The 18,729-nt window shown below is 43.0% G+C and overlaps 1 protein-coding gene and 1 long non-coding RNA gene across 4 annotated transcripts in view; one reads left to right on the forward strand and one right to left on the reverse strand.

Moving 5' to 3' along the window:
• The window catches only part of LOC143766071 (uncharacterized), a 34,270-nt gene extending 19,465 nt beyond the window's left edge, over positions 1 to 14,805 (forward strand). Inside the window, exon 3 of the long non-coding RNA XR_013213517.1 lies at positions 13,451 to 14,805. This is a non-coding gene — a long non-coding RNA (uncharacterized LOC143766071). The remainder of the gene's footprint in view (positions 1 to 13,450) is intronic.
• The window catches only part of MAP2K6 (mitogen-activated protein kinase kinase 6), a 106,150-nt gene that overhangs the window by 31,331 nt on the left and 56,090 nt on the right, over positions 1 to 18,729 (reverse strand). For all 3 annotated transcript variants that reach the window (XM_077253449.1, XM_077253448.1, XM_077253450.1), the window contains 2 exons: positions 14,819 to 14,935; positions 12,157 to 12,208 (listed from right to left, as the gene is read on the reverse strand). In XM_077253449.1, the coding sequence (XP_077109564.1) occupies positions 12,157 to 12,208; positions 14,819 to 14,935 (169 nt within the window). The remainder of the gene's footprint in view (positions 1 to 12,156; positions 12,209 to 14,818; positions 14,936 to 18,729) is intronic.

The raw sequence follows: 18,729 nt of genomic DNA on the forward strand, positions 1-18,729 counted from the left end.
GTAGTGTCCACACTTTGTAAGTAATCCACACTAGTAAATCTTCATTATCTTTATTTCTCTTTAGCAGGTTGCATAAGCTTGTCTCTGCATGCATGACAAAGTGAAAGTAACTTCTCCCCCTCCTCTCTGTAACTACCCACAATTCTCTACATCTCATCTTTCTTAAAGAGACAAGGTACAAGATTTAATTAATGCATATTACAACATCCCCTTTTTATTTTTTTTTTTTTTAAACGAATAAAACTAAAATAAAATAACATGAACTAATGATGCAACAAGAAAAATGTCCAAGAAAACGTATGTCCATTTTGCCCTGTTAAAGAAAAGAAGTCACGCTTCTTCAATAAGTCTGGATGGAGCCCTTCTCTCTCTTGATGGATAACGTCTGGGCTCAGCGATGGTGTCCATTAATGAAGAACTTGTTGCCTCCTGGTGATTCTCTCCACTGTTGAGTGCCGAATCTTCCCCCAGAGAATGTCCATTGTCATTATTTTGAGGAATAATTTTGAAATGTGAAGAGTTTCGAGTTATGGAGTGTCCATCCCTCTCAGCCGTGACCATGCTGCCTTTCTTGTCAATAACGTTATATTTTGCGGGACAATATGCAGCTGAAGTCTTGTTGGTTGGTCTCTGACGCACCACAACGACGTCACCTCTTTTGATAGCATTTGGCTGTGCCCTTCGCCTTCTGTCTGCATAGTGTTTCATGGTTTGTTTGTTGGAAGAGTCTGCTAAGCACACAGAGGAGTCACTTGGTACAGGACGACTGACTATGTCAGGGATTCGTATATGCAGAATTCTGCCAAACATTAGATGCGCTGGAGCAGCATTGGTAGTAGAATGTGGCGTATTGCGGTAATTGCGCATGAATTTGTACAATGACTGTTTCAGTGGGGTGTGCTCCAGGCTAGCTGCCTTGATTCGTTTCCCCATGGTGCGCATGAAGCGTTCGACTATTCCATTTGCTTGCGGCCAGCACGGTGTGATTTTTCTGTGACTGAACCCCAAGTATTCAGCAAATTGTGTGAACACGTGTCCATTGAATGGAGGTCCATTGTCCGTTTTGACCACTCTTGGAATGCCATATGCTGAAAATATGTTATCCAGTTCTGGTATCACACTAGTAGCAGATGTTGAAGAGATAAAAGAAATGACAGGGTATCTGGAATATTCGTCAATTGTTACTAGAATGTATTGGCCATTTGGTAACGGTCCATATATATCGACTGCCACCTCCTCCCAGACAGCAGTGGGTAGAGGTGACATTTGTAAAGGCTCCAGCTGTGATGATGGAGTGATAACTTGGCAGGTGGAACAGTGTTTAACCTTCTCTTCCACCAATTGATCCATGTTTGGGAACCACACTTTTTCTCTGAGTAATTTCTTTGTGCCAACAATTCCCAGATGACCTTCATGCGCTATCTGTATTACTAAGCTGCGCAGAGTCTTAGGTACAACCAATTTGGTACCTCGAAGGATGAGGCATTCCTCAGTGACAGATAGTTCATACCGTACACTTGAGAATAGTTTTAATTCTGTCAGATCAATCTCAGGATCGGGAAATTTTTCTCTTTGAATTTCATGCCACCTTCGATTTCGGATGATTTGTATTAAAGGGAACCTGTCACCTGAATTTGGCGGGACCAGTTTTGGGTCATATGGGCGGGGTTTCCGGCAAATTCAGGTGACAGGTTCCCTTTAAAGCACGTAGTGTCTTGTCACTTGTTGTGGCGTTCACAAAGTGATCAATGGAAAGAGCTTTTGGTACTGCATGGGCTGTAATGAAGCATATGTATTCTTCAATGGCGGAATGCTCAGGTAGATCATCAGTCATCGGATGTCTTGACAGATAGTCAGCGGGATTGCTGAATTTTCCAGGCTTGTGGACAATTTTGTAGTTGTAGTCCTGTAGACGTAGACCCCACCGTTCTATGCGTGCAGGCATTTTAGCTCTGGGATTTCCAAAGATCGTAAGGAGTGCTTGATGATCTGTGACAACAGTGAAGGGAGCTCCATACAGAAATAAGTGAAAATGTTCGCATCCCCAGACAACTGCCAAGCTTTCTTTTTCAGGTTGTGAATATTTCCGTTCCGTGCTTGTTAAGCTTTTACTTGCATAAGAAATAATCTGAGGATTTTGATTGTTATCTTTATATTGTGCTAAGATGGCACCCAGCTCCACGGGACTGGCGTCCACAATTAGCTCAGTTTGGAGAGCTGGATCAAAATAGGCCATTGTGGTTGTTGAGCAAAGTTCAGTTTTAATTGTTTCAAATGCATTTTGACAGTCTGGAGACCATTGAAAAACACAACTCTGTTTTGTAAGTTCCCTTAATGGACTGTTAATTGTTGAGAAGTTTGGAATGTATCTAGCACAATAACTGGCCATTCCAAGAAACGAGCGTACTTCACTGGCATCTTGTGGAATTGAGGCTGATTTAATGGATTCCACTTTCTTGGGATCAGGTTGTACCCCTTTTGCCGAAAAAATATGACCGTAAAACTAATGAATTTTTATCAAATTCACATTTTTCCTTGTTTAAGGTGAGTCCAGCAGAGAGGAGGCATTCAAAGACGGCATATAGAGCACGATTGTGTTCAGCTTGAGTTTTGCCAAACACCAGTATGTCATCACTGTAATTAAAGGCATTTGGAATGTTCTGAATAACGCCCCTTATTGCATCCTGAAAAATTTCCGCTGCAGAGCAGACCCCAAAAGTCAATCTTTTATATCTTCTGAGGCCTACATGTGTGGAAAATGTTGTCAAATATCTGGATTCTGGACTCAGCTCTAACTGGTGATAGCCCTTATTGAGATCGAGTTTTGAAAAGACGGTCGCTCCATTTAACACATGAATGATGTCATCAATTGTGGGTGAGATATGTCTTTCTCTCTGAATGGCAGTGTTGGGTAGGCGCATGTCAACACACAATCTCACCTGGTCAGGAGCCTTTGGTTTAGGAACTACCACCAGTGGTGAGACCCAGGGAGTGGGCCCAGTAACGGTTTCGATAACGTCCTCGTCCATGAGGAATTGGAGTTCTTTTTCTACTTTCCTTCTCAGGTGAAATGGAATGCGCCTATGTGACTGGGCCACTGGGCGAACACTATCGTCCACATGAAGATGTACTTGAGAGTCTTTTAGTTTCCCCAAGCCACTAAATAGGGAGGGAAAATTATTCACCATGGTTTGTATATCCATGTCCGCAGGATCAGTTATGGTATGGATAATTTGGATGAGACCTAGCTTCAAGGCAGTGTGATAGCTGAGAAGACAGCCTCCTGATCCTTGTAACGCATGAAAGGTAGTTTTCTGCTTATTGTCTTTATAGCTCAGTTCAACATCAAACTGCCCTCTGGTAGTTAGAGGTATTTTAGATCCATATGGGAAGATTTTAGTATGTACTTGCTGCAAAACTGGCTTTGTCTTCAATTGCTCATAGGTAGTGCTGTCTATGATGTCCACTGACGCTCCCGTATCTATTGTAAACGTGATATTGGTGTCGCAGATTGGGAGTGTGATACAGGGGGACTGTACAGAGCCAGTGGCAGAGGTGGTGAACACGTAGTTTTCTGCTCCAGATGCTTCTTCTGTATCCTGATTTACCATTTTTACATCTGCAGGCCGTGTCATAGGCAGAGAAGGCTTGTATTGTGCTGATCTGCAGACAGCTGCCAAATGGTTCCCTTTTCCACACTTATTGCATGTCTGTCCTATAGCTGGACATCTGTCCAGGCGGTGAGGGAACTCCTGTCCACATCTATAACATTTTTTCTGTTTCGGGGTTTGCTTGTCTTGTGTATTTTTATGCACGAGATTATGTACCTGTGACTTTTCCCCATTCTCCATTGTAGTAGCCTGATGATCTGCTATTTCCGTAGCACGGGCTATTTTGAGTAATTCATGTAAAGAGAGATCTTGCTGCAGAGCTTTGCGCCTTATTTTGTTAGATGAGCAGGTGACGATTACCTGAGTTAGGATTTCATCATCTATATCTGTGAATGCACATCCATGTGCTAGCTCCCTCAGTCGTGTGACATAGGTGTCTATGGATTCTTCGGGAAGCTGCTTAGCAATTCTGAATTTGTATCTCTCATATCTGATGTTTTGTTTGGGATTGAAGTAATCAGTGAGAGCTTTGCTGCAATCGCTGTATGTATCTGTCTCAGATGCAGGTAATGTGCAGTAGATATCATAGACTCCTGTGCCTGCACAATGTAAAAGTAATGCTTTCTTTCTTTTCTCCTCTTTTATATCTATGGCTTCTAGAAAGTTCTCAAATCTGCTCAACCATTTTCTCCAGTTATGGGAGAGATTAGTGACATCAGTCATATCAAACTGTGGGAAACTGTGTAAGTATTCAGCCATGATGAAGTTTTTCAGTGGTGCAGCCGTGTGGATCAGTAAAATAGGGATTAGTACTCACTGCAGCAGAAGATTTTCATCCCATCTTCGTCGCCAGTTGTAGTGTCCACACTTTGTAAGTAATCCACACTAGTAAATCTTCATTATCTTTATTTCTCTTTAGCACGTTGCATAAGCTTGTCTCTGCATGCATGACAAAGTGAAAGTAACTTCTCCCCCTCCTCTCTGTAACTACCCACAATTCTCTACATCTCATCTTTCTTAAAGAGACAAGGTACAAGATTTAATTAATGCATATTACAGCGCCGGAAACAGCAATCTGACAATGTATATGCAAAGATGCTGAAACGTACCAATAAAAATGCTCACCACCCGAGTGCAGATATATAAAATATATATGTAAACTAAGAAAAAAAAAAACCTTCCCTCTCACCCCCCAATGTAGGTGGTCTTTGTTGTCCTTTCTCATTCTCAGGTACTCTACCAGAGACATGGGAGTTTGAGGGTTCTGCGCAGGATCTTAGTTGTTCCCAGCATTGCACTTTTCTGGACAGAGAACTCAGATGTTGCTTCTGGAATCTGTTGAAGCCAATTTCCCAACTTAGGGGTCACTGCTCCAAGTGCTCCTATCACCACTAGAATCACTGTTGCCTTCACCTTCCACATCGTCTCCAGTTCTCATTTGAGGCCTTGGTATTTCTTCATCTTCTCATATTCCTTCTTTCTGATGTTGCTGTCACTTGGCACTGCCACATCTATCATCATTGCTGTCTTCTGATCCTTGTCTACTATCACAATGTCTGGTTGGTTAGCCAACACCTGCTTATCCGTTTGGATCTTGACGTCCCACAGGATTTTGTCCCTTTCATTCTCCACCACATTTCTGTGGTCTTCCACCTGGACTTAGCCCATATGCTGTGCAGATGTTCCTGTATACAACGCTACTTGGTTGTGGCGTTCGGTATACGCTGTGTGTTGGACGGCTTCTGAGGTTTCTTTGCGTAGTCTGCACCTTGGGTCTTGTCTTGTGTGGTAGATTCCTGCTTCTATGGATCTGGTACTTAGTGCTTGCTCTTGTGCCGCTATGATTAGGGTCTCTGTGCTGTCTCGGAGTCCAGCTTGCTCCAGCCACTGGTAGTATTTCTCCATGTCAGCCACCTCTATTATCTGTCGATGGTACATCACATGCAGCGGTTTGTCTTGCTATGGCGCTTCATGTTCCTGTTCTTCCTTCCAGATCTGTTGTTGTCGCCGCCTTAGGCTAGGTTCACATTACTGTTTGTGCGCAGCGTATCATCTGCATGCGCAAACGCATGCAAAAACGCATGTTTACACAATGTTTTATATCTGCATCATCTTATGCATGACGACAATAAAAAAACCCTGCTGCGTGTGCATGTGTTTAAATGCGTTTGGCATGCGTTTGCATTGTTTACATTGTATATGCTAAAGGTGGAGGTGGTGAAATCATTTCCTGGACATGTGCAGTCTGAAGTACGCATGCGTATCGGACGCATGCGTACGCACGTACTGGCGTACCAATGCGTTCCCATAGACAGACATGTTGCATTCGCCAGACACCGCGAAACGACGCATGCGTACACATCCGCACGCAAACGCATATCCCTGTGTACACCATGTTAAAGATATATACGAATGACGTATGCGGATCGATGCAGATCATACGCCGCGCACAGATACGCTAATGAGAAACCAGCCTAAGGCTTTCTCTCAGGGTCTCATCTTTTGGTGCCATTTTTCTGAGGTATTCCTGGATACTCCTAGTTTCATCCGTGATGGTGGCTTGGATGCTTATCAAGCCTTGTCCATCCTCCTTTCTGTTGGTATACAATCTTTGGGTGTTAGACTTAGGGTGGAGACCTCCATGCATTGTGAGGAGCTTTCGTGTCTTCACATTTGCAGCTTCCATCTCTTCTTTTGGCCAGCACACTATGCCAGCATAGTACTTGATAACTGGCAGGGCATATGTGTTGATGGAGTAGACTTTATTCTTCCCATTTAGCTGGCTCTTCAGAACCTGTCTTATCTTTGATTGTATTTGGATATTGCTGCTTTCCTTACCTCCTCATCATGGTTATCTTATCCCCGTGGGATGCCGAGGCACTTGTAGCATGTCTGTACATCTGCTATGTGCCCTGAGGTAATTCCACTTCATCAGTCTTGACTATCTTGCCTCTCTTTATTACCAACCGGCCGCATTTCTCCAGTCCGAAGGACATCCCGATGTCTTCACTGTAGATCCTTGTCAGGTGGATCAGTGAATTGATGCCTTGTTTGTTTTTCGCATACAGGTTGGTGTCATCCATGTAGAAGGTGGTTGATGGTGCTTTCACTCTTTAACTTGTATCCATAGCCAGAGAACACTGGTGTTGTGCCTTTTTTCCTTCTTCCATAGGTTCCTCCAGTATTGTTCATTCTCTGCTACTGGTGGAGTTGCTGCCTTTGTGCTGTTACTCTGTTGGGAGTACACCTTGGATGGTCCTTTGGAGAACATAGCATTTATAGTCTTGGCCCCAGCTTCTCTAGTGTGTATCTCCATAGTCTTGCAACAAGTGCTGTGAGCCTTTGTTTAGCAGTCTCTAGGGCTTCAGTTGGGGTAAGCCCTTTGTACTTGTCCAGTTTGGTCTTATTCTTGATCTTTACACCCTTCTGTATTTCTACTAGTTGGCAGACTTCCCTTCCCTACCTTGATCTTTGTCTCCAGTCTTCTTGTCCAAGAGGGGCACATACTTCTGTTATTCTTGCTGGTTGTATAGCCAAACATTTCCATGATTGCTGAGGCAGTAGCATAGATCAGTTTATTAGTTTGAGTTATGGTGGTGGTAGGTATTGATGCAAGTGCTCTATTGGCATCTTCTAGCATACTGTCTGGTGGTGTTTCTTTGCTGAGCCTTGGCACTTGATCTCTGGTATTTAGTCTTGTGAAGACTTACAGAAAACTTTGACTTCTGTCATTGCCAACAAAATATATATAACAAAATAATGAGATGAACTTTTGTTAATGACCAAATATTTCTTTTCCACCAAAATTTGTAAAATAAATCTTGCCAAATCAGACAAGGTGATTTTCTGGATTTGCTTTCTCATTTTGACTCTCATAGATGTGGTCTACCTATGATGTCAATTACAGGCCTCTCTGTACAGCGTACAGGCCTCTTACTACAGCGTAATACGGATGAGTGTTAAGCGAAAAAAAATAAATAAATCGGATAGCACTTGGACCAATATTAATCCATGGGGCAGCTCCCATCATCCATTTTTTTTTCTCATCCGTATTACACTTGCGAGTGAAATCGCAGCATGCTGCGATTGTCTGCGTATCTCAGCTGAGAAATGCCAATGCAAGTCTATGGGGGCGAGAGGAAGAAAAAAAAAATAAAAAAAAAAATAAAAATAAAAAAATCGCACAGCACACGGACCATCAGTGTGACTTATGAGATATTCTCAGGCATTGGGCAGGTGACAGGAAACGCTCAGCCATTATTTGCTAATTTTGCAAGGGTGTGAGAAAATCTCACCACACGGATGACATACGGATACTTTTTTGAGAAAAAAACACATCCTTGCATTGAACACGGATGAGATATGGATCACCATAAGGAGAACATTTGTGAGATTCTCAGCAGACAAAATCGGACAGATTTTTTTATACATTGTGTGTGACCCGGCCTGAGAGAGAGATAGAGAGAATGAAAGATAAATAAAGAAAAAAGAAAGAAAAAAGAAAGAAAGAAAAAAGAAAGAAAAAAAAAAAAAAGAAGACCCCTTGGCGATCCCTGTCTGGTTCTGGGGGCAGCTGACGGCAGCATTTTATATCAGCTAAACTGCCACCCCCCAGACTTGGTGTCGCCAGTTCTCTGTGCCAGATGTAATGTTGAGAGCCGGAACAGAGAAGCGGCAGCTTGATGGCTCCCAGTGATCAATTGTACTTCAGTCTTTCAGATGAGAGTACCACTGAAGCGTTGACCGCCGGGTCAGGGCGACTTCAGCAATGTGATCAGGTCATGTGATCATGCTGCTGACATCACTCGCTGGAGCCCAGATGAGCACACTTATGACAAGTGCTCCACGTTTGTGGAGCTACAGACACCGAACATTAGGGGGGGTGATGTCTGGTGTGATGTGGTGGGGGCAGGCATTTACTGCTGTGGGAGGAGAAGACTTAATGTAACGGGCCTGGGGGAAATTTTGTGTAACGGGCCCGGGGGAGATTTACTGTGATGGGGGTATTTTGTGAAATGGGCCAATTATTTATTCAGGGGCTCAGTGAAGGACAGATATTTCTATTCAGGAGCATTAAAAATGGAACTGCTATCTTTAACCCCTTAGTGAAATGGCCTTTTTAAAAAAAAAAAAAAAAATCTGACCATATCACTATGTGGTAGTAACTCTGGAACTGTTCAACACCGTACCGTTGCTGCAGGCCGCGATGAAGGGGTGTCCGGTGGTGCTGTGGGTGCCAAACGGTGCAGCGGGGGTGCCCGACACAGAGATCTCATCTCCAGAGATCTTGGTGACAAGATCTCCATCTGCACATGCACCGTCCCCTGGCGGCCATTTTCCCGGAGTCCACCACATCAGAAACCATGGAACTGAGGGGGGCCTTTGGCCTTTCACAAAATGTCAGCAGAGCCCCCTGTGGCAATGCCGGACACCAGCAGCATCACCGTACATCGGAACACCCCTTCATCCCAGCCTGCGGCCAGCAGCATCACCCCACTCCTGCCTTCTCCAGCAGCGACCCCGCTTCACTGGAGCCACCACCCCTGGTAAGCAATAACACGCATGGATTATAACAAACACATATATATATCCTATTTTTCTCCTCAAAATTTGGGGTGCATCTTACAATCCGGAGCCTCTTATAATCCGAAAAATACGGTATATACAGTTGTGGCCAAAAGTATTGACACCCCTGCAATTCTGTCAGATAATACTCAGTTTCTTCCTGAAAATAATTGCAAACACAAATTCTTTGGTATTATTATCTTCATTTAATTTCTCTTAAATGAAAAAACACAAAAAGAATTGTCCTAAAGCCAAATTGGATATAATTCCACAGCAAACATAAAAAAGGGGGTGGACAAAAGTATTGGCACTGTTCGAAAAATCATGTGATTCTTCTCTAATTTGTGTAATTAACAGCACCTGTAACCTACCTGTGGCACCTAACAGGTGTTGGCAATAACTAAATCACACTTGCAGCCAGTTGACATGGATTAAAGTTGACTCAACCTCTGTCCTGTGTCCTTGTGTGTACCACATTGAGCATGGAGAAAAGAAAGAAGACCAAAGAACTGTCTGAGGACTTGAGAAACCAAATTGTGAGGAAGCAAGAGCAATCTCAAGGCTACAAGTCCATCTCCAAAGACCTGAATGTTCCTGTGTCTGCCGTGCGCAGTGTCATCAAGAAGTTTAAAGCCCATGGCACTGTGGCTAACCTCCCTAGATGTGGACGGAAAAGAAAAATTGACAAGAGATTTCAACGCAAGATTGTGCGGATGTTGGATAAAGAACCTCGACTAACATCCAAACAAGTTCAAGCTGCCCTGCAGTCCGAGGGTACAACAGTGTCAACCCGTACTATCCGTCGGCATCTGAATGAAAAGGGACTGTATGGTAGGAGACCCAGGAAGACCCCACTTCTTACCCCGAGACATAAAAAAGCCAGGCTGGAGTTTTTGCCAAAACTTACCTGAAAAAGCCTAAAACGTTTTTGAAGAATGTTCTCTGGTCAGATGAGACAAAAGTAGAGCTTTTTGGGCAAAGGCATCAACATAGAGATAACAGGAGAAAAAAAGAGGCATTCAAAGAAAAGAACACGGTCCCTACAGTCAAACATGGCGGAGGTTCCCTGATGTTTTGGGGTTGCTTTGCTGCCTCTGGCACTGGAATGCTTGACCGTGTGCATGGCATTATGAAGTCTGAAGACTACCAACAAATTTTGCAGCATAATGTAGGGCCCAGTGTGAGAAAGCTGGGTCTCCCTCAGAGGTCATGGGTCTTCCAGCAGGACAATGACCCAAAACACACTTCAAAAAGCACTAGAAAATGGTTTGAGAGAAAGCACTGGAGACTTCTAAGGTGGCCAGCAATGAGTCCAGACCTGAATCCCATAGAACACCTGTGGAGAGATCTAAAAATGGCAGTTTGGAGAAGGCACCCTTCAAATATCAGGGACCTGGAACAGTTTGCCAAAGAAGAATGGTCTAAAATTCCAGCAGAGCATTGTAAGAAACTCATTGATGGTTACCGGAAGCGGTTGGTCACAGTTATTTTGGCTAAAGGTTGTGCAACCAAGTATTAGGCTGAGGGTGCCAATACTTTTATCTGGCCCATTTTTGGAGTTTTGTGTGAAATTATCAATGTTTTGCTTCATTCTCTTTTGTGTTTTTTTCATTTAAGACAAATTAAATGAAGATAATAATACCATAGAATTTGTGACTGCAATCATTTTCAGGAAGAAACTGAGTATTATCTGACAGAATTGCAGGGTGTCAATACTTTTGGCCACAACTGTATGCACACACGCGTGTGCATGTGTTATAGATATATACACAAATACGCATCTTGGCCATTCTTGACTGACCCAGCCAGAGCCCTGACCTAAACCCAACTGAGCATCTCTGGAGAGACCCGAAAATGGCTGTCCACCAACGTTCACCATCCAACCTGACAGAACATGAGGATCCCCAAATCCAGGTGTGAAAAACGTCTACTCAATACTGAGCAAAGGGTCTGAATACTTATGACCATGTGATATTTCAGTTTTTCTTTTTTAATAAATTTGCAAATATTTCTACATTTCTGGGGGGGGGGGGGGGGTTCAGTCAAGATGGGGTACAGAGTGTATATATCAGGGGACCAATTTCGGAAGCTTTTTTAGTGTCTGAATGACCCAAATAGCTATTTCACAACCTCATGCACAGAACTTTTCAGGGTGGTGAAAGGTCCAAAACATATATTAAGCCTTCATGGAGAAGAAGGAATGTCAGTACTCAACCAGTCTGCAGGTAAATCAGTCCATTTTTATTTTCTTAATATTCTGGACAATATCATTAAGTGGGTGAGTGCTGACATTCCTTTTTCACCTTGAAAGATGTACGCACACACACATGCACACACATATATGTATATATTTATAACACACACACACACGAGTTAAAGGATGTAGGTGCGTGTGTGTATTTACGTATGTGCATATATCTGAACAAGTGTGTGAAATTTAATATATATATATATATACATACATACATACATACACACACACACACACATTCCCTCCTTACTTTGTTCAGAGGATCTATAAATTCCCATTTGATTCTCTTAAGGGAGCCCGCTGCCATCTTTTTCTTTCCCGCCTCTATTCATACTGAGGTCTTATGAGAACAACTCCTCCCATCATCACTCACCACTTTGAGGTAAAGTCAACAAAATCTGCAGAAAACTTGTCTGCGGGCAGCTGTGGAGCCGGCTCCTCCACCACCTGTTTGAGTTGCTGCCTATTCCAGGCTCGTACAAATCATCATGCCAAGCTCTACATACCTAAAATGGCAGCAAATATCTGTGAGAACTTACGTGGATCTATACAAAGGCTTTATAAGGAGGTGGAAGGAGGCCAGAGCTCAGTCAGGAAGTGTTGTCATGAGAACATCTACCAAAAATCCTTTTTTTACATTCTTAGAATCTGGATCTATTAGAAAGTTGCAGAATGGCAATAAAAAAAAAAAAAAAATATCAGCAAATTGATCCTAGAAGGGCAACTTACCTCTATGGATCACAGAGAGTTTACTATGTAGATGCTCTAACGCTCGAACGATCTGTAGGGAGAAAAAAAGGGATGAAAGATTAATAAGAGCGTGTCCCTTTACTCTAATGAAAACGATCAATGGCACTGAGGAGCCATCATATGAAAGTGACATGCGCCATAGTTCCCTTCCCATCACTCAGAAGCACCAATATGGCTGATGCCAGCAGTGTAGCTATGGGGCTTCACTGGAGTACCAAGATGGCAGTGACAGAGAAGGGAGCGTTCAGGAGGAGGGCCCTGGATGCTGGGACAAGCCATCACCTCCTCCAACTCCCTCTGCTGACAAGTTGCCACATCATCCAAAGCCCTGTCCTACTGCTTAGTGGCCCCTTCCACCATCGCTGCCATCTTGGTACTCCTGAATCAGAGACCGCTCCACAAACGGGAGATGCCAGCTGTATTATACAGCTGACACATGCCTTTACCAGCAGCTGTCGGCAAGCCCACCCATCACTGCCGTTCACAGTTATACATACATATATAGATTATACATACATATATAGATTATATATATAGATATATATATATATATTTTTTTTTTTTACACATCACTTTTCCCAGTTAGCAATAAAGAGATAAAAATGTAAATGTAAATTAAAAATACTCAGTCTTTGGCATCAATGTGTTCAGAAAAGTCAGATTTGTGAAACTATAATATGAATTACCCCAATCTGCATAATAAAAAATGCATATATTGAAATGCTTAAATTGCGGGTTTTTGGTCGCCACAATGAAATGCGATAAGGAGAGATGAAAGCATGGTATATACCCCAAAATAGTCATAAAAACATCAGTTTACCATGCCAAAAATTAGCCCTCACACAGCTTCCCAAGCCAAAAACAAACAAATTATATTTAGTAAGTAACGGCATTGAAAAACGGGAACAGGCTAATTTTTAATTTAAAAAAAACAAAAAAACAACACAAACTTTGGATATTTTTTTCACCGCTTACATAAATAAAAAAAAACCTGCAAGCTAAATATATATATACATATAGAGCATCCTCTTCTCTGAGATGGCTGGAGATGCAGCATTCTACAGCCAGCCAATCACAGCGCTTGTTCATGAATATATGCAAACGAGCTGGTGGGGAAAAACAACCGACTTCTCAACGAATTTCTCCGAAATATTCAGCAGGGGCGGTCATTTTCTCAGCAGGGGTGGGTCAGTTTGTTAGCAGGTCACTTTTGATTTTTTTTTTAGTCTCCATAAGGTAAGTGTATGTGCCATGACTGGCATATAAAGAGGAGGTATGTATATATAACTGTGTGCGGTGGAACCAGGGATCATGGAGTGTCCTGGCATCTATGAAGCTGCACCTTGTTAGGTGGAGATGGAGGTGTCATGTCATATATGAAGCTACACGATGGACATGCTGAGATCAAGGTAGTGTCATATATGGGCTACGTGGTGGACATGCTGAGATCGAGGTAGTGTCATATATGAAGCTACACGATGGACATGCTGAGATCAAGGTAGTGTCATATATGGGCTACGTGGTGGACATGCTGAGATCGAGGTAGTGTCATATATGGGCTACGTGGTGGACATGCTGAGATCGAGGTAGTGTCATATATGGGCTACGTGGTGGACATGCTGAGATCGAGGTAGTGTCATATATGGGCTACGTGGTGGACATGCTGAGATCGAGGTAGTGTCATATATGAAGCTACACGATGGACATGCTGAGATCAAGGTAGTGTCATATATGGGCTACGTGGTGGACATGCTGAGATCGAGGTAGTGTCATATATGGGCTACGTGGTGGACATGCTGAGATCGAGGTAGTGTCATATATGGGCTACGTGGTGGACATGCTGAGATCGAGGTAGTGTCATATATGAAGCTACACGATGGACATGCTGAGATCAAGGTAGTGTCATATATGGGCTACGTGGTGGACATGCTGAGATCGAGGTAGTGTCATATATGGGCTACGTGGTGGACATGCTGAGATCGAGGTAGTGTCATATATGGGCTACGTGGTGGACATGCTGAGATCGAGGTAGTGTCATATATGAAGCTACACGATGGACATGCTGAGATCAAGGTAGTGTCATATATGGGCTACGTGGTGGACATGCTGAGATCGAGGTAGTGTCATATATGGGCTACGTGGTGGACATGCTGAGATCGAGGTAGTGTCATATATGAAGCTTTACACGATGGACGTGCTGAGATCGAGGCAGTTACATGAAGTGGTCTCCCCCACGGCACACACCTTTTTCCTACAGGTTTGGAGCTTAGTGACGGGTGCGGCGCTGGGGTTGTGGGTTCAACTTCTCCCCTTTTTATCTGTTTCAGGTGTGATTAGTTTGAAGAAATAGTTTAAAAAAAAAAAAAAAACCACATGCAAAAAAATCCTGACAGCTTAAAAAATAAAATAGAAAATAAAGAGAATTGTTATAACTGTAAAACTTGCACATACTGTACTAAAGTGGATAAACTGTAAGAATAGGAGGATCCCTAGAGATCAGTGAATGGGCGAATGGAAAGAAGAGCTGTGTGCGAGACAGATTGAGGACCGGTGGCAGCTCAACTCCAGCCTGACCCTCTCGTCATTGCCCACGGAGCTACAGGAACAGACTAGCTCCAATCTAATGGATTTGGCCACTTACGGAAACTGCTATTTTGCCCAGGATATCCTCCGGGATGGTCATGCCTTTGTCTATCACGTTCTTGTAGAATTTGTCCAGTGACTTGTCCATCAGTTCCATGCAGATCCAAACATCTCCCTACAAACAAAGAAGGAATATCTAACATTTCTCACAGATCTATGACGTACGTGAAGAATTCGGGGTCTTGACACTGGGTGAGGCGGCAACCGAATACACATGTAGATAGGTGACCATGAACAGGCCGCTCCCTAGATCAACTCTTTGTGCTGCTAAACAGCCCATCTAACACCGCTTATTTTCCCAGTGCCCAAGATAGTGGCTGTCAGCTAATGTAGACCAGGAGAAAGTCAGGAGGTATGGCATGGAAAGAGTTTCCTAAACAAAAGAGTTAGAAATGTTTCCAAAGTGACGAATTAGGTTTAGAGGAAACAATGACTAGTGAGCAGCAACTTATATAAATGAACACTCAGGTTTATTCACTCTATGCCGCCAGATCACTATTTCTGCTATACTCTTGCACATAAGGAGTTCTAATATAATGCTATCCCCTACGTAGGATATAACTGTAATAATGCCCTCCTATGCACAAGAACAATCTTCATCCCAACCCTAACCCATCTCTTCAACCTATCACTAACAACTGGTGTTTTCCCCTCAAGCTTTAAACATGCCTCCATCACACCTATCCTCAAAAAGCCCTCTCTTGACCCATCCTCTGTATCTAGCTATCGCCCTATATCACTTCTCCCCTATGCCTCAAAACTACTGGAACAACACGTCTACCTTGAACTGTCCTCCCATCTCTCTTCTTGCTCCCTCTTTGACCGCTTACAATCTGGCTTCCGGTCACACCACTCCACTGAAACTGCCCTAACTAAGGTCACCAATGACCTCTTAACCGCCAAGAGCAAGCGACACTACTCTGTTCTCCTCCTCCTCGACCTGTCGGCTGCCTTTGACACAGTGGACCATTCCCTATTATTACAGACCCTCTCATCCCTTGGCATCACAGACTTGGCCCTATCCTGGATCTCATCATACCTAACAGACCGGACATTCAGCGTCTCCCACTCACACACCACCTCCTCACCTCGCCCCCTATCTGTCGGAGTCCCACAAGGTTCAGTCCTTGGGCCCCTGCTCTTCTCCATTTACACCTTTGGCCTGGGACAGCTCATAGAATCTCATGGCTTTCAGTATCATCTCTATGCTGATGACACACAGATCTACATCTCTGGACCAGATATCACCTCCCTACTAACCAGAATCCCTCAATGTCTGTCCACTATTTCATCCTTCTTCTCCGCTAGATTTCTGAAACTTAACATGGACAAAACAGAATTCATCATCTTTCCCCCCATCTCACGTGACCCCCCCAACGAACCTATCCATTACAGTACACGGCTGCCCACTCTCCCCAGTCCCACAAGCTCGCTGCCTCGGGGTTATCCTTGACGCTGATCTCTCCTTCAAACCACATATCCAAGCCCTTTCCACTTCCTGCCGACTTCAACTCAAAAATATTGCACGAATCCGTTCATTCCTCAACCAAGAATGTGCAAAAACCCTAGTCCATGCCCTCATCATCTCTCGCCTTGACTACTGCAACCTCCTGCTCTGTGGCCTCCCCTCAAACACTCTCGCACCCCTCCAATCTATTCTAAACTCTGCTGCCCGACTAATCCACCTGTCCCCCCGCTATTCTCCGGCCTCTCCCCTCTGTCAATCCCTTCACTGGCTCCCCATTGCCCAGAGACTCCAGTACAAAACCCTAACCATGACGTACAAAGCCATCCACAACCTGTCTCCTCCTTACATCTGTGACCTCATCTTCCGGTACTTTCCTACACGCAACCTCCGATCCTCACAAGATCTCCTTCTCTACTCCCCTCTTATCTCCTCTTCCCACAATCGTATACAAGATTTCTCTCGCGTATCGCCCCTACTCTGGAACTCCCTACCGCAACATATCAGACTCTCACCTACCATCGAAACCTTCAAAAAGAACCTGAAGACCCACCTCTTCCGACAAGCCTACAACCTGCAGTAACCACCGATCGACCAAACCGCTGCACGATCAGCTCTACCCTCACCTACTGTATCCTCACCCATCCCTTGTAGATTGTGAGCCTTCACGGGCAGGGTCCTCTCTCCTACTGTACCAGTTATGACTTGTATTGTTCAAGATTATTGTACTTGTTTTTATTATGTATACCCCTCCTCACTTGTAAAGCGCCATGGAATAAATGGCGCTATAACAATAAATAATAATAATAATAATAATAATTCTTGTACATATGGGGGTAATATTATAGTAGTTATATTCTTGTACATAGGAGCAGTATTATAGTAGTTATATTCTTGTACATTGGGGCAGTATTATAGTAGTTATATTCTTGTACATAGGGGCAGTATTATAATAGTTATATTCTTGTACATAGGAGCAGTATTATAGTAGTTATATTCTTGTACATAGGGGCAGTATTATAGTAATTATATTTTTGTACATGGAGGGCAGTATTATAGTAGTTATATACTTGTACATAGGGGCAGTATTATAGTAGGTATATTCCTGTACATAGGGGCAGTATTATAATAGTTGTATTCTTGTACATAGCGGGCAGTATTATAGTAGTTATATTCTTGTACATGGAGGGCAGTATTGTAGTAGTTATATTCTTGTACATAGGGGCAGTATTATAGTAGGTATATTCTTGTACATAAGCGCAGTGTTATAGTAGTTATATTCTTGTACAGGGAGGGCAGTATTATAGTAGTTATATTCTTGTACATAGGGGCAGTATTATAATAGTTATATTCTTGTACATAGGAGCAGTATTATAGTAGTTATATTCTTGTACATAGGGGCAGTATTATAGTAATTATATTTTTGTACATGGAGGGCAGTATTATAGTAGTTATATACTTGTACATAGGGGCAGTATTATAGTAGGTATATTCCTGTACATAGGGGCAGTATTATAATAGTTGTATTCTTGTACATAGCGGGCAGTATTATAGTAGTTATATTCTTGTACATGGAGGGCAGTATTGTAGTAGTTATATTCTTGTACATAGGGGCAGTATTATAGTAGGTATATTCTTGTACATAAGCGCAGTGTTATAGTAGTTATATTCTTGTACAGGGAGGGCAGTATTATAGTAGTTATATTCTTGTACATAGGGGCAGTATTATAATAGTTATATTCTTGTACATAGGAGCAGTATTATAGTAGTTATATTCTTGTACATAGGGGCAGTATTATAGTAATTATATTTTTGTACATGGAGGGCAGTATTATAGTAGTTATATACTTGTACATAGGGGCAGTATTATAGTAGGTATATTCCTGTACATAGGGGCAGTATTATAATAGTTGTATTCTTGTACATAGCGGGCAGTATTATAGTAGTTATATTCTTGTACATGGAGGGCAGTATTGTAGTAGTTATATTCTTGTACATAGGGGCAGTATTATAATAGTTATATTCTTGTACATAGGGAGCAGTATTATAGTAGTTATATTCTTGTATATAGGGGGCAGTATTATAGTAGTTATATTCTTGTACATAGCAGGCATTATAGTAGTTCTATCCTTGTATATAGGAGCTTTATGGAGATTCATTCATGTATCTCACACTGACAGGCTGAGCTGAAGCAGATGAGATTTTTAGATTCTTAACCCCTTCCCGACATGTGACGGTATAGTACGTCACATGTCGGGACCCCCGCTTTGATGTGCGCTCCGGCGGTGAGCGCACATCAAAGTCGCGACATGTCAGCTGTTTTTTACAGCTGACATGTGCGCGCAATAGCGGCGGGTGAAATCGCGATCACCCGCCGCTATTAACTAGTTAAATGCCGCTGTCAAACGCAGACAGCGGCATTTAACTACCGCATCCGGCCGTGC

This window comes from Ranitomeya variabilis, chromosome 4, assembly GCF_051348905.1.
Source record: "Ranitomeya variabilis isolate aRanVar5 chromosome 4, aRanVar5.hap1, whole genome shotgun sequence".
NCBI lineage: Eukaryota > Metazoa > Chordata > Amphibia > Anura > Dendrobatidae > Ranitomeya > Ranitomeya variabilis.